This window comes from Trachymyrmex septentrionalis, unplaced genomic scaffold (assembly GCF_001594115.1).
Source record: "Trachymyrmex septentrionalis isolate Tsep2-gDNA-1 unplaced genomic scaffold, Tsep1.0 scaffold40, whole genome shotgun sequence".
NCBI classification, from domain to species: domain Eukaryota; kingdom Metazoa; phylum Arthropoda; class Insecta; order Hymenoptera; family Formicidae; genus Trachymyrmex; species Trachymyrmex septentrionalis.
The window spans coordinates 3,735,380-3,761,001 of NW_017305569.1; the positions used below are offsets into that span (position 1 = coordinate 3,735,380).

At 29.3% G+C, this 25,622-nt stretch overlaps 4 protein-coding genes and 1 non-coding gene across 7 annotated transcripts in view; 3 read left to right on the forward strand and 2 right to left on the reverse strand.

The window, feature by feature from the left end:
• LOC108751053 (dihydropteridine reductase) overlaps positions 1–1,333 on the reverse strand; it is a 4,481-nt gene extending 3,148 nt beyond the window's left edge. Inside the window, exon 1 of one of the 3 annotated variants that reach the window (XM_018490993.1) lies at positions 1,187–1,333. In XM_018490993.1, coding sequence (XP_018346495.1) covers positions 1,187–1,276 — 90 coding nt within the window. In that variant the 5' untranslated portion in view covers positions 1,277–1,333. Of the gene's footprint in view, positions 1–645; positions 801–1,073; positions 1,097–1,186 lie in introns of those variants that run through there. The other 2 variants (XM_018490995.1, XM_018490994.1) reach the window with 2 other exon arrangements.
• A 966-nt stretch (positions 1,334–2,299) lies between these two features.
• LOC108751132 (E3 ubiquitin-protein ligase KCMF1-like) lies at positions 2,300–10,700 on the forward strand. The gene is made up of 8 exons (XM_018491170.1): positions 2,300–2,534; positions 4,615–4,782; positions 5,401–5,540; positions 5,613–5,809; positions 6,253–6,445; positions 7,528–7,742; positions 8,295–8,757; positions 9,061–10,700. Exons 1-8 carry the CDS (start codon positions 2,519–2,521, stop codon positions 9,253–9,255), a joined length of 1,587 nt encoding a protein of 528 aa, XP_018346672.1. The 5' UTR covers positions 2,300–2,518; the 3' UTR covers positions 9,256–10,700.
• Positions 10,701–17,452: 6,752 nt separating this feature from the next.
• LOC108751061 (ribose-5-phosphate isomerase) lies at positions 17,453–19,377 on the forward strand. Its single transcript, XM_018491004.1, has 7 exons — positions 17,453–17,497; positions 17,614–17,779; positions 17,865–17,925; positions 18,419–18,534; positions 18,612–18,745; positions 18,882–19,023; positions 19,109–19,377. The coding sequence occupies exons 2-7, from the start codon at positions 17,657–17,659 to the stop codon at positions 19,313–19,315; spliced, it is 783 nt and encodes a 260-aa protein (XP_018346506.1). The 5' UTR covers positions 17,453–17,497; positions 17,614–17,656; the 3' UTR covers positions 19,316–19,377.
• A 712-nt stretch (positions 19,378–20,089) lies between these two features.
• Trnak-uuu lies at positions 20,090–20,162 on the reverse strand. Its single transcript has one exon. It is a non-coding gene; the product is annotated as a tRNA-Lys (tRNA).
• A 4,551-nt stretch (positions 20,163–24,713) lies between these two features.
• The window catches only part of LOC108751084, a 4,136-nt gene continuing 3,227 nt past the window's right edge, over positions 24,714–25,622 (forward strand). The window contains exon 1 of the mRNA XM_018491035.1: positions 24,714–24,822. Coding sequence (XP_018346537.1) covers positions 24,817–24,822 — 6 coding nt within the window. The 5' untranslated portion in view covers positions 24,714–24,816. The remainder of the gene's footprint in view (positions 24,823–25,622) is intronic.

Consider the following 25,622-nt stretch of genomic DNA (forward strand, 5'->3'; position numbering starts at 1 on the left):
ATATATATATATATATATATATATATACATTAAAAATTATAATAAACATATACATTGTGTCAGAATAAAAATTTATAATTATAAACAAAAATAATACGTTTTACTTAATATCAACAAATCAACAATATTAAATAAAAATATTTAATAATTTAATATTTAGTTTTTACACACAAACAACAATATAAATGTTATATTAGTATTAATAAAATAATTAAGATATAATAATATAATATATTTGCATAAAATTGCTTTTCAGTATAAAACATGATTTATCTAAATTATATACAGTAGAGGTACATTGCATTTAGAAGGCTTTGTGAAAGGACTTGACTGACTAGCAGTAACCTTGGTATACTAGTTAGTTTTTATACAACATCCTTCAGACAACATCTACTGTATATAAAATCTGAAAAAAAAAAACTAGAAAAAAATATAAATTTCAATTGAATTACAAATTTTGCAAATTATATAATTACATATTAAAATATTTTTATTTATTGTTACATAAATATAATCGCATGAAATAAGTACTTTTGACGTGTAAAATTTAAATAAATAATAAAAAATTAACAAAGTTTTACGTATATATTACGTATAATCTACATCTAAAATTATTCCGCGAAATATCACGGACTATTACTCTACCGCAGATTAATGGAACCGGGAAAATTGAAGAGGAAACAATTGATTGCCATTCGAATTGAATCAAATCACACTTCCATTTGGCATTCAATATGCGCTTAAATATATTCCACGTAAATTACATGCCAGGAATTTATTGCGACAAATTTTATGGTAAGAAAGATTGAAACAAACGAAAATATCGATATACGATTTATGAAATAGATCGGGCAAAAGTCACTGATAAATCGAATGATAAAACTCGATTAGACTTGAACGTTATCGTTCTAATTTATTTTTATTTTAATTATTTCGTGTGTTATTTATATTCTTCTGTATACCACACATACACACACACACACACACACACACACACACACACACACACACACACACAAATGCTCTTTTCATATGTTTATAAAGTTATTTAATAGAACGTCGGAAGCAGAAACCTCTAATCAAATTCTATGTGATAAGATCTACTGATAAGATGGCCGCGCGATTAATCAAATCCGGATTACGTTGGAAATGAAGCTAAAGTTATTCACGAGTTCCGCTTACTCACCCAATTTTGTGATTTAAATTGTGATACGCAGGCTGAGCCGAGGGCTCCCTTGCCCCCGTATACAATTACACGTCCGAGTACCGCGGCCATTGTTCGATAAGTGATTCAATTTCGTGATACCGATCCAGAGTTCCGTGATTATTGACGGAAAAATACGAGTACACACGAAGCCGCGAAACCACTTTCGGAAAGTTTCGTGGTTTTTCGCAGGGAGGGATCATCGGGTCTTGTCATGAACTATATATTTGTAGATTGTCGTCCGTGTGTTTCGTCTCGTCGAAACTCTACCGATAATGCAGACGTTTCTTAAAACAAAAAAAGTGGAAAAAGTCGCGCAACGATCATAATACGCTAATTTTTTGGATTGAAATGAAAACTAAGTAATTTTTTTTAGAAGGATGCTGAAGTGATGGCCGAATTCTGATGGAATTATTTACCGTTTTTATTTTAAGTAATGAACGAATTATATTTAAACTAAGAATATCGTATTTTCCTATTTATTTTTTTTGTATGCCTTAAAATCGTAAACTCTACTTATATTCTCAATGTTATTCAAATATTAGATAAGTATGTTTAGTTTAATTACATGTATTATAATAGTTAAAATCATTTAACTATATATGTGAAGAAATAAAATAGATGTCATCAATATATATACTGTATAATATAGTTGCAGAATGGAAATAATTAAAAATTTAATATTTTTATAATTAAAAAGTATCTATATATATTATAATAAAAATTACAAATTACAAATATAAAAATCATATACAATAAATGATATACATAGAATTTTTTTTTTCAAATAACTTTATTTTTTCTAATTCCAAAAATTAAATAAAGATGAAAGATAAATTAAACTGAGATTGAAGTTAATTTGTATTGATAAAAACATAATAGCATAAGTTAATTGACGATGTATTTGATATTTGTTTAAAGAGATCGATGCGTGGCTGAAAAGAAACCGCCCTTGAAGAATCGCGCAAAATTCATATCTCCCTCAAACATCAGATTCGTCGCGATTCGCAGCAACGTCACGGCGGTCACGCGATGAATCAATAGACGGCGCCAGTAGCGCTTGACTTCCACCAGAATCCTCAGTAAGTCAGTCTAGCGTGACGTCACGTTCGTCAGCCTAGTTGGGTTAGGTTTTACGCTGGAAATTCTAACGACAAATTTTTTGTTTAACGATTGATGTTTTCCCCGTGTCGTGTCGATCTGTAACCGAGCGACACCGAGGTGCCGTAACGACGGTCGACGGTCGTGTCTCGCAGAGCATACGATCGCGAGGGGTTCGCGTGGTTCGGCGTATATGAGAATTTTAAACGGAAAATGAGTCGACATGAAGGTACGTACGTGCTCCGACCAGCAAGTCAGCCCACGAGACGGGCGACCGTGCGGAAATTACGCGGATCCGCCGCCGCAGCGAGCGATTTTTGGGCCGCGTCGGACACGCGGAAACATTCGCCGAGGGTCCACGGTGACCCGCGACGACGTTCGCGGGACCGTCGAGCCGCGGGATATCTTTTTAACACGGGACACGTCTCGCGAGCTCCCGTGGCCGAACGGGCCTAATGTCAGAGGCCAGATGGCAGCACACGATGAAAATTCACGCCAATTTTTGCGGATTTTCGACGTTTTCCCGTGAAATCCCCGGGGATCCGCAACGATATTCAATTTCCTTTCACTTTGACCTATCGCCCGATCATTGACCACCACGTACCGTCAACTGTCAGACCGTCCTATCACCTCAGCTGATTCCCTTTTCACCACGGTTCTCTTAGCTCCCAGCCCGTTCTCCTGATGAGTCTTTCCTTCTTGCAGAACATATTGCAGCCTTTTTCCTATTTTATCGCGGTTTTTCCGCATGAAATTGATTGTACAGACGGTTAATAATAATTTTGCATAGCGACCCGTGCTCTCGGACGAACCTTGTCTGCTGTCCTCTCGAGATCACAGCATCGCTGCTTAATGTGTGCCATAAAAATGATATTATGAGCCACATTGCTCTTCAGCCTCTGGCCTTTGAGATTTTAATAAGCGGAATTAAGCTTCATAATCTGCTTAGTAGCATGTATAACACAGAAGAATCTATATGTTTCTGGAATAGAATTGAAATTTTTTTTTCGGAACAGGAGATATATTATGTTATATAATTATCATGTCTGGTATAAAGATGATAAATCAAGTTGCCATTTAGACAAGTGCCACTTAGAAATTTTAGTTTATTATGTATCGTGAACTTCTAATTTAATATTTTGTTGCAAACTCAGTGCAGTATTATATAGATTTTTTGTGTTCATTTGATAAATACGTGACAATCTTTTTATATCTTTTCATGAAATATTCATTAATTATTATTTTGTGTTTATTGTACTTAAGTAACATATACTATCCTAAATCTTGCTTTCCATTGTTGCAAGACAGTGACTCGTATTTTACTGCACATTACTATTTATAGTTATATAGTCATCTCACTTTGAATATAGTAGTAGTAATTCCTTATTAGCAAGTTAAAAGTATTCTTTGGGTTTCTGTTTCATATAATGTAATTATGGAATAAACTTTGTTGAAAAAAGAATGTTTTAAATACAATATAAGAAATATTATTTTAATTAATCTATTGTTACACGTTACTGTATATTATGAGACTTGAGATGTCTAAAATTTGTACAGAAATGTGCACACACAGATTTTCTTGAAATCATGGTTTATTAATCTTTTTTAAGTAACATGCAAGTATCGTTCATTCTTTCTTTTAATTAACCTTCTGTCTCTTTTATTTACATATATTCTTGCATTATTCTCTTTTTAAAAATATAATTTAAAGTTTATGCATGTATGTAAAAAATATAGTTAAAAGGCAGCATTTTGAAATTCAAATTAATTTTAATATATTGAATAGTATAAAGTTGATTTAATTTTTCTGCTTTATGTATAATCTATTTTTATTTTGATATTTAAAACTACTTGATATTAGTTATGTAGTATATTATTCCTTAATTTTTTCCAGACTAAAAAATAAAGCAATAAAATTGTTATATAAGACTGAAAGAACTTTGATAATATATGTCATAATTTACATTTATATACATGCTTATTATAATTTTATTTATAATTTGATGTATTATTGAAAGCTTATTGTATTAAATGTAATGTTAAAAATAATGTAAGATATAATAAAACATAAGATAATATTAAGATAACATTAATAAAAATAATTGAAAAGTAAAAGTTCATTTTTTACTTTTTGGCTAATTAGTTATTGTAACACATTTATTAATATAGAATAATAAATGTATAAATAAATTGTAATAATGAATTAGAAATAGTTAAAATATTAAAAAATCTGAAATTTATATGTATGTGATGTGTAATAATTTTTAAAATATTTTCGCATTCATACATATTGAACATTTTCGTTTTAGGGGTTAGCTGTGATTGCTGCTTGAAAGGAAATTTTCGAGGTCGTAGATACAAGTGCCTCGTATGCTACGATTATGATCTATGTGCCGGCTGCTATGAGGGAGGCGCCAATACTACTCGCCACCTCACAGATCATCCTATGCAATGCATACTTACTAGATCTGACTTTGGTAAGATTCGAACTTAACTCTCGAATTTAACTCTTTAATGACAAGCATCTTCAGAACGTACGAATAGGGTGGAGTCGGATCTGGATTTGGTCTTTTTGATCTAATCAATATACAAAATGCGTAAAAAGAGTAAATAACTGCACAAAAACTTCCTTTACTTATAGATGAGAAAAAATACAATAAAGTTTATTAATTGATTTTAAATAATTGCAGTAAATTTCTTTACTGATAAAACCGTGGATCATCTCCGATCCTGACCTTGTTATTAGAGGGTTATAATGTAATATTTATTTTATTTATAATTAATTATAAAAATTGAGTATACGGAATATTTTAAAAACATTTTATACATTTTAACTTTTTACGTTTATTTTATGTACAAAGTATACGAAAAAAAAATTATTTATTTCAATAGCAAATGCTCTCATACTTAATTAATAAATACGAGAAAAGTAATGAATTTTTTTGCAAATTAGGCTTCTAGTTGATTAGATAATATTTTTTTTGTATTCTAAAGTATCATAATTGCGTAATAACAATTAAGTAATTTATAGATGGAAGATTTTACTATATTAAATATTTGTTAATCCATTTGTAAATGATTATCTTTTTGAATAGAATTATATTATGGTGGTGAAGGAGTGAGTGTGGAACAGCCTCAATCCTTGACTTGTCCCTATTGTACAAAAATGGGTTTTACTGAGGCTACATTACAAGAACATGTTGCTGCTGATCATCCGGATACTTCATTCGAAGTTGTTCGTATATAAAGATTATAACACATAGTAATTATATATTATGGGTATATAACTTGTATATTTTTATCACAGGTTTGTCCAGTATGCGCAGCAGTGCCAGGTGGAGAGCCTAATCATGTAACTGATGATTTCGCTGGCCATCTGACACTAGAACATCGCAGTGGGCCAAGGGACCTGATTTCTTTCTTGGATGAACCAACTGCAAGTAGACATGGCGTTAGGCGGATACCGCATCCATCCAGAGCTGTTGGAGCATCGCGTGGACGTAGGTATGTACAAGATTGCAGATTTATTAAATAATTTATTAATACTTATCAATATTTATTTTTACATATAAGTATGTATAACAAATATTTTTTTAGGAATACTAATTGAAATAAATTGTTCACAATTATTATATTTTATGAATAATGTCATTTATAAATTTTATCTTTGTACAATTTTTTAAAATATCATTAGACATTTTTTGCGAATATATATGTATATTATATATATGTATAAATATAAAAGAAAGGACATATCTTTTCCATTTTTATAAATGTAAATTATCTCACAAATATTGCTGATTTATAGTGATAAAATATAAATGCTTTTTTTCTTAATGAAAATTTGACAATTATGATTAACAACTACAATTTTTTTACTATTAGGATCACACCATCATTTCATCTTAGATAATGTTCATTAGAGATAATTATCATTGGACCTGCAGGTCCAATATGCATTTCAGTTCATCTGGAGGGTTGAGTCCAAGTAATCGCGAAGGTATAGATCCAATTGCAGAGTTGTTATCTCAATTGTCGGGAGTACGTAGAAGTGGAGGCGGAAGTGGACAAAGTACATCAGCCCCTACGCAGTTACAGCAATTACAAATGCAACTACAATTAGAACGACAACAAGTTCGGGTAAAATTCATTTTTTTTTATCTTGAAAGAGTATATATTTTTTATTATATATAATATTTATTAATTTATTGTACATAATGTCAATGTCATGTATGTCATTACGTTTAAAGGATTCAATTCGTGTTTAATTACTCATATTCGAATGCGTTGTGATTTAGAGCTGTGTCTCTATGTTGAATATTGTTATGTACAAAAACTTAATTGTAAAAAAATTTACAGATTATGAAACATTGAAATAATTGATTAAAAATAATTTTGAACCAACTATAATATTCAAACGTATAGATATAACATATCTATAATATATACATTATGTAGGTTGAAATTAATTTCAAATCGATATATGACGCCGATATATTACATATTTGTTTGTACTAACATTTTAATTCTTTTATTATCTCCGTTCTCTCTTTTTTTTTTTCGTTTAATAATATAATATATAGAAGTTGTTTATTGAGATAATAAGATGTAACTGAAAACGCAAGAGTATTTATAAATAAACACTCTTGTAATAAAACATTAGAAGGACAAATAAAATAAGAAAAATAATGTAGTGTTTAGAAAGAAGAAGAGGTCAGTCTTCAAAAATTTCGTTTAGTCTCATTTAGTTTAGTCTTAGTGACGTTTAGTCTCAGTAACTTATAATAATTTAAATGGTGACTTTAATCTAAGATTAAGAAACATCTGGATAATGATAGTGATAAATCATGCTAAAGTAAGCTCCTAATGTCTTTAATTTTGATTTATTCTGCCAAAGCAGCAGATATACTATTGATATTGTATGTATGTATGTGATAACTTTTATATTAGTATTTAATCATCTAGATATTACTCTACATATATTAATAATTATTTATTTTTATGTATTTTAATTGATAACTTGTGAATTATTTAAATGATTATTATTACAATAGTCAGGTAATTTTTACAAAAAAATATTAGGCAACTAGTTTACTTTTTGTTTCCACCCGGTTTTAGTCATGTGTAAGTAACAAATTTTGACTTTAGTTATTTTTTATAGTAAAAGATTTAATCGTTTTTTTACATTAAGCAATATAATTATTGAAATGAAATGTTTTTAGGCTGCTAGACAACAACTCGAAAGATTACCCAGAAGACAAACGCAAGTGATCGGTTCCGTAAGTGGAGGCAGCGGGGGTGGCAGTGGTGGTGGTGGCGGTCATACTACTACTATGGGGACAACGAACAGTACAAGTAGTAATAATAACGCAACCAATACGGCCAACCCGTCCGGTGTGTCTTCTAATTCACAGAATAATATGTCCCTGTTACCCAGGTATGCGTTTTCCTTTTGGATTTTTAGTTAACGATATATATCTCAAAATGACTAATATTATAATATTGTTTATACAATTTATTGATATTAGTCTCAATAAATAAGTTACTTTTAAATATATTTTACTAACGTGGATATTAATTCACATATATTCAAAATTGAAAAATCATACAATGTACGCACAAAGAACAAAGGAACAATAGTAATCAGTCAAACTTATATTCTAATGAAAAAAATTTTTAGTCTTTTTTTGTCAACTTATATACTAAATGTACACAGGATTGCGTATTGTAAATAGTTGCCAAAAACTGTATTATAAATATCTACATATCTATTTTAGGCAACACTGATATTTATTTTATCATATATCAACATATGATATTTATAATTGAAAAATATATGAGCAACAAAGAAAATAAACATATATATATATATATATATATATATATATATATATATAATGTAATTGAATAAATTGAGACAATGGAAAAATATTGTAACGCTTGATTATTTAATTTGATAAACATGATTATCTATCTTATATTTGTTCAGATGCATCATAACCACGCCGTCTGATTCGCAACTGCAAAGTATTGAACGCGAGAGTGCAAATAGGAGCCTTTTTGCACGTGAACTTATTGTTGGAACGCTTTCTCAAACATTGTCAGAATTGATGCAACAGCAGTGTGCTGTGCAAACACCGGCGTCAAATGCGACTACTGCCACGACCAGTCCTGAAACACCAAACGCCAATACTTTCATTGTTTCTGCGAAGAAATTGGGAGTAACTCAGGAAGCGAAGAGGGAACAAGCGACAAGTAAACACATGACATCACAGGCATCTATGCAACAAAAAGAATCGCATATTCTGCAGGCTGCTGCTGCTGCTACCACTACTGGCAGCGTAGGTTCAAGTCTGCAAAATCAAGGCTTATCCTCGAATCCTAATAGCATTGCAACACAAAATCCACCTATAGTTCAAACATTGATGCATAGCGTATTACCTCAGCCATTGGTAAGCATCTATTTCTTTGGCAAATAATATATATTAAAATATTTATAAAATTAAACGTAATATATTAGAGAGAAAAAGGAGATAAAAGTAATATATAATATATTTGAAACTCAATGTAGCAATATCTAACCCCTATCTTTTCTGTACAATTACTATAATTAATGTTTCTATCACTATGCATAATTATTATGTCGATGTTATTTTGTGAGAACCTATATCTAATCCCGAATAGAATATTGTCAAATGACAACTGATATACAGTAGACAATCGAAATAATCCTCATAGAATTTCGTGTGACTTAGGTACTGCAGCAACCACTGCCGCCACCAATTAGGAATACTGGTACCGGAACTATCAGGGAACCGATAGCAGCTCCGGCGCCTGCTTACCTCAGAGGTGGAGTTGGCTCGGTCGGAGTGACAGGCTCTTCGCGTAGGAAGCCGGTTAGGGCAGTAGATGGCAGAAACCAATCTACGGAACCGCCACCCCCACACTAACCCCTCCTTAGCCCGTGTGTACCCATCCACCACCCTGATTCCTCACACAGGATCCCCTAGCACTAGTCCTAGCATTGTTTAGAACACCTCATCATTATTGTTATTATTATAATATTATATATTAATAATTATTCGAAACGCCCTCTCCTTTCCTTTTCCTTCTCTTCCTCCTCCTCCTCCTCATCCTTTTGTGCCCTAATGCTATTACAACTTTCCTGAACTTTAATCTCGCCATTTTTGCTGTTACGTGACATGGAACAAGGGCAAGGGCTGATTCGCTAGCCACTGCGGCATATTTGCGAATAATAATGTACATAACTCACACTTCTTGCAGTCATGCTCGAAATATATAGAGTTCGTTCGCGTGTATTACTTTTCTTCGAATGAGTCTTGCCACGTTCTTCCACGCTGACGTGCTACCACGATACGGCGTTACCTTTTATCCACTGGAGAGCAGGTGTTTGCGAACCAACAAAAGAATATTGTAAAAAAAATCATACAAAAACAAAGCGACATTAGCGTTTATTGTTCGGTTAATGAGGTATCGAAGAATAATCAAAGAGCATGTAAGAATCAATCAGATACTTCGATCAGCTGATGTAAAAATTCAGCAATGTATTGATAGTATGTACCTATTCAATGATGGTAAATGAATGTATACGCGAATATAGCTTTTTCATATTGCATTTTGTGTATTATACATGTTTACCATTCACTATGTAAAATTCGATAGATTTTATTGGTCTACATACCCAATGCAAATCGAACAATCGATTGCTAATGTGCTGTGTATTTGAAAAAACGAAATTCTCCCCTCTTTCAGATAAAAATATACGAATGCAAAATCATGCCTGGGCTGGTCCGTAATACTAACGCTTTTAAATTGCTTTAACCTACCGATAACTTGTCCGGCGCACTAATAGTAAAAAAATGATACACAAAACGATTGTAGGAACGAATGTCACGAATGATATGATAGTGCAGAACAACGTTACTGCATATTTTTCAGACGACTACTTAGATTATAATTCTCGTTATAATAGACTCCTGTATGCTTTACAATCAATAAATCATTGGTATAATGTACAAAAAAGGCAATTGTATAGTCTATAATTATCATTCGTAGTTTACACGAACTTCCTTTATCTTTTAATTTTTTTAAGTAAAATTCACTCGCCGTGGCATTTTGCATAGGCCAAACAGAAGAAGAGTTTATGAAAAAAAGGGACAAATATGTTGAGAAAAAATTTTATATATTAGACACTTCTAAATATTTAGACGTTTAAATGAATTACATTTAATTTAGTTGGAAAAAATTGGTACTAGCGGACCATCCCTTGGCACATGGCATAAAAAGATGAGTCGTAAAGTGGAGAGATTACATTTAGATATAAATTATTATTTTATATATCAGCCATTAAACTAACACTTCAAAATATGTCGTATCTGCGGTTTATTAAATGTATTTAATGTTTCACTAATGTTTAAATACTGTTCGTCAGATTATTATAATTTCCGGATTATTGTATATTATGTAATTTTACATTAGATGTACGATTTGACGCACAGAGTTGAGGAATAAAGTTTCTTTTAAAATTAATCACTCCATTTTAAGACACTAAACAATTGCAGTAACCATAAAAAAATTATGATTTCTATCAAAATCATACTTGAGTCTATATGTTTATACATTTAAAAAGAGCATAAAGTAAACAATTTTTTCATATCGTGATTCGAAAAATTTTAAAATTTTCATATCATGAATGGAAACTCTTTAAATTTTTCTTTTTATTTTTGTCGAAAACTAGACGAGTCTTTCAAATATACCTAATATTTTTAATAGAGATATATTTGTTTATTTCTTTTATAAAATACATGCAAAAGTAATATCGGTAACATTGTATCGCAGTATGCGTGTGATGTATACGGATGCGTCTGTAAGGTTTCTATCGAGAATAGAAAATTTCGAAGATGCGTGTATACACAAGCGTTATTTACTCTTCTTGTTTCTTTTCTTCGAGTACTTATATTTTCTTCTCTTTTTTGCGTGTTTACTGTCGTATACATATAATCTCTCTTGCCCTATCATCAATGTTTTCTTAATCTAAATTGTGTTTCACCCAAGATCCCGTGTGAGCGTGTATCTGCAAGATGTGGTGGCTCTGGAAACCATGCAGCGTTTTACAAAGTGCGCAAAAATGATATATATACGCCGTGTAGATCTATAAAAAAAAAGAAGAGTTAAAATATTTAGTGTGAATCTATGCTAGAGTATGAACTTCAGAGCTTGACCATCTTATTTTTTGTGCGCAAGGTCGAGGAACTTCAAAACTAAATTTAAAAAAACCAATGGTAAAAGAAGCTGTTTAACTTTTAATTGTCGTTTCTTCGATATATCGTCTAAACATTTTTATTGAATATTTTGCTTATCTCTTTATCCGTACTCGACATATGTATATTTTGAACGAGTATTTTGTTTCTGAATAATTATTCACGATCTTGTACTTTGTATTATATAATTATATAGTTGCAACTTACGAAGAAATAGATCCAAAACGTAAATAAAATGGGGTGCACTTAATTGCCTTAATGCAGGATGCCTGAAAAATTAATGGGAGGAATCGACAACCCTCTTTGAGAAGCGGATGTGCCTGCATTGCGAAAGTCTTTGCGCATGATACTCCGTGATGAAGTTAATACTGTACTGAGCTAATCTTAATAAACGTATGCGTATATAAAATTATCAAATTGCGAATATTTCAGCGAATTTATTGCACCGTTATACATTATAAACCGAATACAAGTCAACGATGATTCATCGCCTGATCCGGGATCAGTTTGTTTAGGAACGAAGCAAGACTCTAGTACAAGTCTAGTTTCTCAATTTTTGTCAATTTTCATTTTTATAAATGATCAGAACTATTATACATTTTTCTCTAACTTTAAATTCAAACGTACGATTTTCTTTATTCGTTCATAAAAAATGTGTTTTCCTTGTTTCCACGTCACTGTCTTTTATCAATTAAATTTCCCCTTTTCTCTTCATTTCAGATATATCTACTTGTTATTCGCGGCACAGTATGCCATATTATTATAAAAATTAGGAGATAATTTTTTAAAAATTCTACAAAATATAGACCTTTTCAGTTTAAAAATTATTAGCCCTTTTCAATTATTGTCGATCGAGATTCGATTTGTGAAATTAAAATTTTATTCATACAAGCGAACTATAAAGGAAAGAATTCCGGATTTGACGCAAGTAAATATTTCGCGATTATAACAAATGCATCCAAGCAGAACGAAATCACAATAACAATAACAATAATTTTTGTAATCTGTTAAAGAAAGAGAGCGTACGACATTATTCTCTTCCTCATTTCGTTTTCTATTGGACAAAATCGTCTCCTTTTTCCTACGCATATATAATGTTTCGATTTGTATTTACTACATTTTACGTACCTTTGTCTATCATATAAGTGAATTAAACATATATACATAGATATATATAGATAGAAATGCATGGAGAGCGAGAAAGAGAGAGAGGCAAATTTGCACGTGTTTATATACGTGCTATGTATGTACTGTTTCCTGAATACGCGTCACGTAATTAATTATATTTGTGCACGTGCTGAAGCAAATCTAAAGTAATAACGCAGCCATAGGTAATAAAAATGATATATACTAGAAAAAGAAGAAAAAAGAAGCAATGGAAGATTGAGCTTAAAAAGCGAATACTCGAAAGAAAAAAATTATCTAAATCTTGATAATTTACTTTAATTGTATTATGCTTTTATTATCATACGTTTCTTAACGTTATTCGATAATTAATAATTTTAAGGTGTGCCTAAATTCGCGGCTTGATGTAACGTCCGATTGTAATATATTAGATTATCGATCATTTTAAAGGAGGGAATGTCGTCATAGCACGTGCATATCGAGTGAAGATCAAATGAAACCGCTCTCGTTCGTAACAATTGTTATTATGTATTATAGAGACATAAGAACGTATATTCTTATGTACGTACATGTCCTCTTAAAATCAACTCATAAAAATTTGTTTGATGTTATCTATATTACACACGTTTCTATTAGTATCAAATGGAAGAAGACGCAATTATATATCTTCCCTATATTATTTATTTTGTCTTTTTTAAATTTAAATAATTTTCTTGTTTATTTGATTAATGACTTTACGGATTAGCGAATATTATGCCATGCCTGTACGAAATATTGAGAGCAAAAACAATGTATGTACATAAAATATAAACGAGTAATTTTTCGCGCAAACGATCGCGTATCAAAACAATAGCGATCGATATTCGAAAAAGATATAGATCCATCGATCATCGTGGACTGTGACGCGCCAATCGAATTAGTTGCGATGCGATAACTGGTATCGCACTTTTATAAACGGAAGAACAGGGAACGACAAAGAGAAGTCGATCAGTTTATCAAGTTTTTTCGTTTTAGCTATACATTTTATCCCACTTTTAAAATGATCTCGTTCAGCTTCAAGGAGATGTAACGAGAGGTGTAATTGTAAGAGACAGATTTATCCATTTTCAGTCAGACAGGCTCGTGATCAAGAGATACTTGGACATGAACTATGTATATGGAATTCAGAAGTTCTTAAAATCTTTGTCGAACTTTCACTCTCGTAGATTTTTCTTAATCTTCACATTGGAGAAAATCCTTCCATTGTGTGGCCGATATTTATAGTCGATTCTTATATTTGAAACAGTCTTAAATATAGTCTTAAGACGTCATAAGCCAATCGCAAGCCGGTATATTCATAGTCGATTCTTACATTTAAGACTGTTTTAAGTATAGTCTTAAAATTATAAGTCAATCGGAGTTGTATTAGTGTGTGTGTGTATCTTAAGATATTACTTAAGACAGTTTTAAAATAAGAACAGACTATGAATACTAGCCAGAATGTATTAGCATCTTAAGACACTATATTTAAGACTTAAAAAAATACAGACGATGAATACCGGCTATTGTCTCGAATCATCTATTTCGCTGTAATTATACATAAATGTATCATAAATCGAAATTCTAATATAAGTACGTATAATAAAATATCTGACAAAAGGCGTTGATTTTTTTTTAATAATTTATAATTTGTTCACGATTTGATTCAGCTGTTGAATGATTAAAATTAAGTGCGGAGATTGAGATATAATTTTGGCGAAAAATTTCGATTTCTGATTAAAAGGAATTTTTAACAGATTTATTGTTCTTAAAAATATAAAAAAAAATTTTTGAAAATCTTAAATTCAGAAAAATTATTCCGATTCCAATATTGATTATTATCCATTGCAGTTAAGAGTTTCAATTTCTGATTAATTCAAATAGTGTTTCACGAGCCGTAGTCAAAATGCAAAAAAGAAAGCGAAAAAGCGAGATGCATAATAAAAGAAGAAACTTAGAAACTACACGAAAATCGCATATTAAATGTATAAATAATAGAAAGGAAAAAGAAAAATGTTGAAAATACCCTAAGCAGTTACTCTGATCTCCTAAGAGAAATTCTAAATAAAAATTCGACATTGCTAAAGAAACGGCAATGACATATAAAGGAATAAAAAGAAAACAAAAATTGGACAAAACCTTACCAGAACAAATCTTTTTCTCCAATAAAAAACAAGAGAAAACATCGTGACAAACGTTCTAGTTACATCACATAAGGTACTTATGTTGATTAGATGATGTTGATTAGAACTTGTACATTTTGTCGCATTCATGCAGAACACATCATCTTTTACCTGGCGCTTGCGACTCGATTTTTAGATTAATGACGCCAAATGAAATTTAATTTAGAAGAAAGTGAATTGATCAAGCTATTTCTCGAAGAAAAAGCTTAAATAATTAGCAGACGACGGAAATAATTTGCCGTAATCAACACCGAATTCTAGGTTGCCGATTAAAGTGGCGAATTTATTCTTTGCCGTAGAGAGAATCTGTGAGTTTTTTCTTTGCAACTTTGAAGAAGAGAAGAATCTTAAGAAGTATTGAGCGACATTTCGCTATGGACTCACACCTATTGAGAGTAATATATCGTCGTAATCGTGCGAATTATAGCAGTTGAGGGAATTCTTCGAGAATTTTTATCTAACTTTTCGATCGACGACGCTAATAAGCGAACGTATTGTATACAAATGAATGCGCAAAAATGTGAGAAAGTGTGAATGAGTGAGAGAAAGGGAAAAGACAGGATGCATTGATAAATCGGGGAATCGTTGCGCATTGGCGCGACATTCTCTGAAATAGCGGGAAGCTATATTATTGATGAGCATTACTGCTAATTGTAAGTACCAATAGAGAAAAAAATCCAAATGAAGTCTTATACATAATGATTATCGAATTGTAAATTGTATTTGATTGTGTATCTTGTGTTATATGAATATAATGACGCTGAATATAATTAAAATTTAATCAAAGACTAGTATCTCTTGACTAACCTTTCCTCCCGGTAAAAAATTTTTCATGCATAAATATGTATAATTATGTATGAATATACATAAATATACATAAACATAGCATAAATATTATATATATTATATATAAATATAGCATAAATATTCATAAAAATGTATAACTATATATGAAATATGTCCATACATGTCCATACATCCTTCTTTCTTTTGTAAAATTACTTTTTAATAGAAATAATAATAATATAAAAGCATTAAAAATAATTAAAGGAATAATTTTCGTATTGTTTTAAAAAAAAATCAAGTTTGGAAAAATATAAAAAAAATTGCTCATACATAATTATACATAATTTTATAAATAATTATACATAAATAATTTATTTACATTTTTTTAAAATTGATTTTTTCTAAAATAATATAGTTGCGAAAATTTCTTTTTTAATTATTTTTAATGTTTTTACATTACTATTATCATTTCTATTATACTAAAAAAGTAATTTTACAAAATAAAAGAAGAATGTATGAACATGTATGGACATATTTCATATATAGTTATACATGTTTATGAATATTTATGTGTGTTATATATATGTTTATACATATTTATACATATTTATGCATGAAAAATTTTTTACCGGGCGAGACACTTCAAATTTCTGCTTCACTATTATTTCATTGATCATTAATTATTTTAAGCTCGTTTCATGCGATTTAAAATTTGCATGAAAAGATAATAAAGTATGCGTCAAACTTTAGCTGGTGCTTTTAAATATATTAAATCATTACTGCATATATTTTGGATGTACACTTATTGCATATATATAATCGGTGGTTAATTGCATAACGTATGCATATTTCACAACTAATTATTAAGTGTAGATTGTTATGAGCATCGACGAGATACTATTTAAAAACTAATATCTTTATGGAAACTTGCGTGTTAAAATTAGTGACAGAGTAAAAAATCAGTAATATCCCGAGAAAAAAATGTTTCATATATAATTATATAAAAAATTAATGTATTTTATATACAAATATATATAATTAGATATAAAATGTGCTTATTTATATAATATTTTTTCCCAGGATAATACTAAATTTATACTAGTAATTTCATAGACATGATAAAACTTAATAATACTTACAATTTTATTAAAAATTGTGATTTTAATAATTATTGTTCGAGTTTGATTGTCAATATGGAAAAAAAATTTTAATTATATAGCAATATGTAAAAAATTATAACATTACAAGTATGTATATACTAGCTTATTTTATGGAGCATTTATATTAATAGAAAATGTTAATAATAAAAAATGTATATCAGTAGTCGATAATGTCAGTGTTCTTCAATTACCTCGAGTCCTCGAAACTCTTTTTGTGAAGAAGAAAATTTGTCCAGGGTTGAATTGATAGACTTGGTAGTGGAACTGATGGAGACACAACTGAAATGGTTTTAAAAGTAACCGTTTCCGCAATTCAGTGAACATTTGCATCAATTCGTTACACTGCAATAAAGAACAGTCAACAATGTTAACGACTGTTCTTTATTACAGTTATCTTATTACACCATAATACTCTCATGTCCCCCATACACGCCACAGTACATTCAGATAAAAAATGATTTGAGATGATGTTAGATAACTTTAGATACATGGCGCACATGACACGAGGTTTGTTTTATGATAAAAATGATACTTAATGCAGAGAGGACATTGGGGACGCACAATAACACGTCGCACAAGTCAATATAAATATAATTTTATTTGATTTTATCTTTCTGGATATTCGAATAAGTAATAAAGGTAAAGACAATAATAATAAAGATTTGGTAACACAAATCGACATGTGCGTCAATTTGTGTTATCAAATAGAAAATTCAGTGTCGCAGACGTTGCTGTATATACACTTCTTGAACTAGTACCACGTGGAACCAGTGCAGGAACAGAAAAAAACTTGATCGTATGATCCGTTCGCTTGTTCGAATTGTCAGATCGCTGCACAGTTCTTCAGGAAAACTGAGAATGGATCCGCTCGAGAACGCTAAGAAAAGTGCGGCTTACAAAGCTGTTAACGAATACGTCCATGTAAGTTGATTTACTTTAGTAACTGTGCGATTGATCGTACAGCTTTCCTCTTGAAGGTTATACATTCCGGCATATTGTCTTTCAGAATAATAGTGCCATCGGGATTGGGAGCGGATCCACTATAATTTACGCTGTTCAGAGACTTGGTATAATTATATTTAATACTTTACATTTTATAATTGAAAATTTTATATTTTATCTTTGATCATTATTATATTATTATACAATTATTTTCAATGAAATAAATTTTCATAATTCAAGTAATACAATTAATCAGTCAGTTATTTTAGCACTGACTTAATATTTTCATTTTTTTTTTAATGAGATTACAAGCCATTTCTATTGCACTGTTGTTATTGGATTTTTTAAATAAATGTGTGTCTATTAAAAGAACATATATATAGAAAAAGTTTAAAACACTTTTTGCAATACATAAATTTGATTGTGCAACATTGCTGATGGGAAATTGTTTCCTTTATCTTTAATATTTTTAATGTTTTAAAAAATGTTTTATATAGTATATTTTATGTATTATTTTTTAAATTATTTTAATAAGATGTATATATATAGAGCCAAATTTTAAGATTTAATCTTCTTGCTATTTACAAGAATGCTGTCTCTTATAAGTTTTATTTTTAGCTGAACGTGTTGTAGAAGAAGAACTCAATATAATTTGTGTGCCTACATCGTTTCAATCTCGTCAACTTATATTAGATAATCATCTTACCTTAGGCGATCTAGAAACTCATCTATATGTAATTTTTAAATATTCTTTCTCTATATTATATATTTCTTATTATATATTTTTATTAACTACTTAATATGGGTGTAGCTATATTCTGCAATTGATGGAGCAGATGAAGTCGATAAAGACCTGAATCTCATTAAAGGTGGTGGAGGATGTTTATTACAAGAAAAAGTTGTTGCTTCCTGTACCAATCGATTTGTTGTTGTAGCAGATTATACGTAAGTATTATTTCATTTAATAATATTGATCTTGTTATAATATATTAATTTTATGTTATCATATATTAACAACAAAACTTATGATACAAAGATTATACAATTTATTTTTTTTTATTACGTTTTTTTTATATTTCAGAAAAAATTCAGTAAAGCTTGGCGAGAATTATAAAAATGGAATTCCTATTGAAGTAGTTCCTATGGCATATGTGCCAGTTAAACGTAAAATTGAAGATACTTATGGAGGAAATGCGAAAATTAGAATGGCCATCGCTAAAGCTGTAAATATATTTTCATTATTTAAATTCTCTAGATTACTATCACACAAATCAAAAGTAATACACATAATTTATGTTACTTGTGCAGGGCCCGGTAGTAACAGATAATGGTAATTTTATTCTGGATTGGTATTTTCCTGATGTTGATCCAGATACTTGGAAAATGATTAACATGGGACTATCCTCTATACCTGGAATTGTAGAAACTGGTCTATTTACAGATATGGTTGAGACAGTTTTTTTTGGTATGCCAGATGGCACTGTACAGGAACGAAGCATATACGACTGTGACTGAAACTTATTTGGTTAAAATGTTGAATGCATGTTAACGCGCGAATTTTACAATATTACATTTTATTCTCAATTTCAATAACATTCTGATAACGCTGTTAAATCATTATTCTTGATAACCTTTTATTGCTATCTTGCCTTTGTCCTATATGCGTCATTCCAATTGCGTTATCATTATTTTTTTATATACTTTATACATTTTTGTTTATGCTTCTGTCTGTTATGTGTGCAATTTGTACATATCAGGTCTTATGTTTCCTTTGTTATCATTAAACTTGTCATTAGGTTCAGTTAAAGTGTATTTCATATTTTAGGAATAAATTACTTCTAAAAATATATTTTGTAATAAATAGTAAGAAAATGTTTACATGTGATATATATCAATACATAACGTTATCTTGAAATATGCACAGAGTTATACAGATATAAGTTTGAAATATATATATTTTTATACAATATTTGTATTTAATTTCACACATATATTTATTTATAAATAAAGAAGCGAATAACACACTAAGTTTGCATAAATAATAACCACACACAAAAAATTTTATTTAGATGTTATATTATTTTAAATAATATTATTTATGTAAATATATCATTTTTTAAACACTAATATTGAAAAAAGAATAAAAAATACATCAACTTATGTTTAATTTAAATTTATACAATAAAAAAAATTATAAGTTTAGAAAAAAGTTTTAATGTAATTGTATTTAATTATTGTTAATACTTAATTTGTATGATTAAAAAATTTCATTGTACTGCAAAAAGTATTCGCCCGAACAGGGACTCGAACCCTGGACCCTCAGATTAAAAGTCTGATGCTCTACCGACTGAGCTATCCGGGCGATTGAGAAATATATGGGTAAATATTGTACTGTATCGCACCCAATTGAACATTTATGTATATGTATGTGTGTGTGTATTATGGAAAATTTGATTAATTCGGGCATTATACATAAAATGGCCGACCAATTACATCTAATTTTCTCTAACATGTATGATATACATATATTGTACATTTTAGAATGTAATAATTAATATTGGATAAATATATTGTATATATAATGACATTTATTAATAAAACACATTAAAAAATTTAATAATTTATAATAAATATACATATATAATGGATAATATGAGTTCTGTTTGTGTCTCAAAATTGAAAAAAATTGGTAATTTTATAAAAAAAAGATTAATTATTTATTTTTTAAATCAGCAATACTACTAAAATTCTAGAATTTTTATTCATATTATCATTTTTTAGTGTGACAACTGAGAAAGGAATATCCTAAATTTTTAAATATTACATGTTAATGTACATATTAAAGTTATTATTATGTTATTTTTATTTAAAGAAAACTTAAATAAAGACTTATTTAAGCAACTATGTCTCAACAAACACTTTCGAAAATCAAGTATGAAATGTTTTCATATAAATTCTGAACTACTATAAACGTACCTATAATATTTTCTTTTATATGGGAAAGATAGCTATGTGATAGAGACAACTATATAGTTATTTTGCATATATAAGACGCATCTCTTATTCATAAGTGAACTATCACCCAGTAGCTATAAGCACTGATTTACTATCTCACGACGTTAATTTAATAGCGTTTATATCTGTCGTAAAATTAAAAAGGGTCTTCATTTATATAGACTGGTGATTTTATCACATCATTTATCATTCGGCGTTTAATCATAATAATTATATACTCATCTTTCGATGGCAGAAGTGTTTTTTGATAATCTAGAATTAATAGAATTAATATTTCTAGATAATCTAGAAATAAGAAATATTTATTAATATATCTTTTTATTATCTTAATTATTCGGTTACGTTTATGAAAATTCGGAAGAGGCAACTCTCAAGACAGTTGTTTTATACAATAGTAAAAAGAGGCTCTTTTTAAATATATCTGCAATCAATATATACATACGTAGAGATATAGTAAATTTTACTTGGAGGCTGCAAATAAATGCAAAAAATTCGATTGTTTACTTTTACTTTTTACGTATTAATTGTGAATAAATTTTAATAATATCTCTTATTAAACATATTTATTATTGCTCGATTTGGATCAATATTCTTTTTATTTCTTGCTTTGTGCAAATTTACAAACGATGTGATCATAATATAATTATTTATAACATGTATGTATACAATAAGACGTTATATAATTACTAATTGATTTTTTAGTTATTAAAATCGTAATTACCCAACATTTTTTAATTCAATAAGTGACAAAACACTTCTAAAAAATTGCCTTATTAGAAATGATTAAAATCAGGAAATAAATTTTTTGTTATTTCATCAGTTCCTGTAAAAAATTTCAGCACCTTTGTTTGAAATAGTGTAGGTTTTTTATATTTTACTAAAATACATAAATAATTGTATTTTTTTCAAATGCATTAATTTTTTTGATAATTTTATCGAAAATTTTGTCGGCGGTGAATGTGTTAAAAAAGGAAAAGAGAAAAGAAAAGTGACCAACCACTAGCCAACCAGGTTGAACGATTTAATCGTAACGCAGCGGGTTCTGATGTGAGAATGGTGTAAGTACTTAACTCCTGTGTTTCTTTCTATGATTTTTATACGGAGACTCTTATCGGCCAACCCGCTATACTTTGTTTTCTGGCATCGATTTAATCGACATTAATCATTACCTATATAGCTTCGATACCTTTCGACTTCTCTTTGCATAGTCAGACTGTCGTTTGTTGTATGTAAGTACGCGATAAATAATGTCCACATGGAGCGCTAGAAGCAGGTATTTACGTTATCTCATATCTTTCACGCATGCAGTTAAAAAAACGAAGCATTTGTTTTTATTGTTTGTTATACTATTGCGTATCAAATGTGTCTTTTATCTTTGCACTTACGACTGTTTGCAAAATGTTTTGTTTGCACAATTTCTTATGGTAATTGTTCAAATTTGTCTGAATAAAACACATCTAATTATAAGATTAAAAATTAACGCTACAATTGTATTTAAATTTATGCTTAGAAAACTTAATATGTGATCTGCATTACAATATATTGTCAGAATAGATACAATGTTGATTTGAGTAAAATTTTATACTTGCATTAATACAAATTTTGTGCAAAGCATAGAAATTAAATGTCTATTGAGTGTTGACTAAATCAAAGATAGAAAATAATTTCAGGAAGAACAATTTCTCGACAATATAGAATTTTGTATGAAGCAATGCGACTTTAAAATAATGACCTTTAAAATAATGATTTCAAAAATATTAGAGAATATTTTTTGAAATAGATATTTCCTTCCCACGTACTGATCTCGACGATCTATAGGTATACATGTGAATTTTTATTTCGTGCGTATATGATACTTTCAAAGTGTAATAAAAATTTTTACGAACTACAATTTTTACGTAAAAACATATCAATTAAATCATAGTATTGCAACAGATTTGAAAATATCGCATATTGAATTGGTTTTAAATCTGTAACCAGTTAGCACAATATTGTAACGAAGTGCGAGAACGAGAATTCTCTCGCGAGCGGTACGCAATAAACTAGGGATGCGTTGTTACGTCAATCTGCCATTCAGACCTCACCGTTAAATCCTGTGACCTATGACAACTTATGATCCGTGGATCTTAAGGGACAACATGAGTTATTAAACCTGAGACCATAAGATGCATATTCCGCCAACAGTCACGGAATCGGAGTACGACTATAATCTATTAGGGGACAGTTACGCAAAAGTTGAAGCGTTTATACAAACGTACTTCTTGACGAAGAAACAACTTAATATCCTCCAGAAATAAATTTCATTGCCTGTTATAATTTTGTTTATACATGTGAGAAAGTATTTTAAAAATATTCTAGACAAGAATATGATGGCTAATAATTAAATAGCTGAAGATTTAATTCAATTTTTATGATTTAATTCAAATATCTTAAAGTTAAAAAAGATTCAATTTGCTTGTATTAAGTTTGAAGTGTCGTGTCAATAGATATAATGACAGGGAACGAGGGAGAGAGAGAGAGAGAGAGAGAGAGAGAGAGAGAGAGAGAGAGAGAGAGAGAGAGAAAGCCAGTTATATATTATGATAATTTTAAAACTATTTTTATTTTGATACAATGTATTAATAAAAAATGAAAAAAATCAGCTTGTCATATTAAATGTCCAAAAAAATATAATTTAATAATATAATTTAATAATAGTCCAAAACCGAGCATAATATGATGTATTATAATGCAACAAAAAGTTATAATTACATATTGTAAGCAGAATAAATTTTGACTTAACTCACAGTCATTATCAGCTGCTATGTATGCATCGCAGTCAAATATTATAAACTCAGAGATTGTCAATTATGGTCCATAACATAATATAATAATTATAGACGCCAATTTTACGGTGGTGAATATAATATATAAAATTTTTAGTCCTTTTCTCTGTCCATGATTTTTTATGTTGAACATCTTGTTAATCGCATGAGTAAATAATTATTTTAAAAATCCCATCAACGTTATAAATAAAATAAACACTCTAATGAACAAATTGATATAAGAAAAAGAATCGAAAAACTTACAATTAATATATAACGATCAACGTAATAAAATTCAAACTTTACGAGTATATCGCTATTGTCAGACTGAAAGTCTCAAAGAGAAACGAGAAAACACGTACAGAATAAGACAGTGTAAAATAAACATTATAGATCACACAAATATCAATAAAAATTATTGTTAGAGATTCTCTTGACTAAATTAAAATAAGAATTATCTAACATAGCGATAGTGTCATTATTTAAATTAATGTTATTAGTTTAAGATTTAATGTGAATTATTTCTAAAATTAGTCATTTATAATAATTGTAGTTCTCTGATAATAGCGGCTAATGAAGATCGTGAGATCGAAACCTGTTTTGTTGAAACGATATGTAAAATTATTATAATCTTTTACTGCAATATAATATTTCTTTATGCACACTTGATAGTTTGGTGTATCTTATTATTAAATTATATTTTTATGGTTATTAATAAATTACGTATTTATTCATCTTTTATCTTTTAATTAAAAGTGACACCAAATAAAAATCTTCGCGTGCCCACACAGAGTATGACATGTCTGCAAGATTTAACAATGAGATAAAAAATAGATTGTCTCAAAAAGGTTAAACCGGATGTGTAATACGAAATCGTAAGTCCGGAACGGTTTTTTGAGATGTAAAATATGGTCATCTCTCGCTCGCGCCCTTGCGGTCATGCGTTCTCCATGCGCTTGCATCCACCCTGTGATACTTATCACAGAGGGGATTGGCGGGGATTGTATTTGAAGAGCGACCGCGCGATTTCACCCCTCAAACGAGAGGGAGAAGCCACGGCTTCAACCGCGCGCGACTATCCTTTGGCACATAAATCGCGTATTCCGTATCGACAGTTGATCGAGAACGTAACATTGTCTTGAAGAGGTGCATCTTGAAGAAATCAGAGTTCTACAAATTGCTCGAAAAGATCACGATATGAAGGTTGGTCGTGTATTTAATTTTTGCGTAACAATTTTATAAAATAAATAGAAATTAGATTGATTTTAAACTTAAACATATACACGTGATAACAAAGACAGTAATCGAAATTGATTTTATCTAATACGCTACTTTTGAAAAATTGTAATGCTATTCTTTTGATACATATGTTTTCTTAAAAATACTTAAGATAAACCTAACCGTAAATTTAACGCATACTTATGTTGATTTATAAAAGCATTGTGAAGTATTTTTTTATGTGCATAGTAGAATCTTCTTCTTTTATTATAAAATAAGTAATTTAAAACATTCTTTTATTAAAAACCGTTTTATTGTATATTGTGTGTATAATTTAAATCATAAAATAATATAATGCATTTATGAAGTATAACTTAGAGTATTGGAATACTCTTCTAAATTTTGCATATTGTAACTATTTTGTGATAGCATATTAAAATTTAAAATACTTAACATTAAGAGTATTGATAATAAGCATAATATTACTGATAATATAGTATACTAATAATATATGAATTAAATATACTAATGCATAATATACCAATAATATATAAATGAAATGCTTATAAATTTATTTTAATTTCTAAAAATTATAATAAATAAATAAATAAATAAATAAATAAAGTAATTAAATAAATAAATAATGTAAATAAATTTAAATGTTAATAACAAGCTGATCGTTTATCAAATATTATAAATCTAGTAGATAATTATTAATACTGGTAATAATGTCATAACATAAAAAGTCTGAAATGTGAATTAAATATTTAATATGTTTTATAAAT

Bases quoted from the DNA above. Each gene is read 5' to 3' on its own strand.
- LOC108751061 (XM_018491004.1), top strand. From the start codon at position 17,657: ATGATCCGTTCGCTTGTTCGAATTGTCAGATCGCTGCACAGTTCTTCA. The intron at 17,780-17,864 runs GTAAGTTGATTT...ATTGTCTTTCAG, and splicing joins CTGTTAACGAATACGTCCAT to AATAATAGTGCCATCGGGAT. The intron at 19,024-19,108 runs GTAAATATATTT...TTACTTGTGCAG, and splicing joins GAATGGCCATCGCTAAAGCT to GGCCCGGTAGTAACAGATAA.
- LOC108751132 (XM_018491170.1), top strand. The intron at 7,743-8,294 runs GTATGCGTTTTC...ATATTTGTTCAG, and splicing joins AATATGTCCCTGTTACCCAG to ATGCATCATAACCACGCCGT. The intron at 8,758-9,060 runs GTAAGCATCTAT...CGTGTGACTTAG, and splicing joins GCGTATTACCTCAGCCATTG to GTACTGCAGCAACCACTGCC.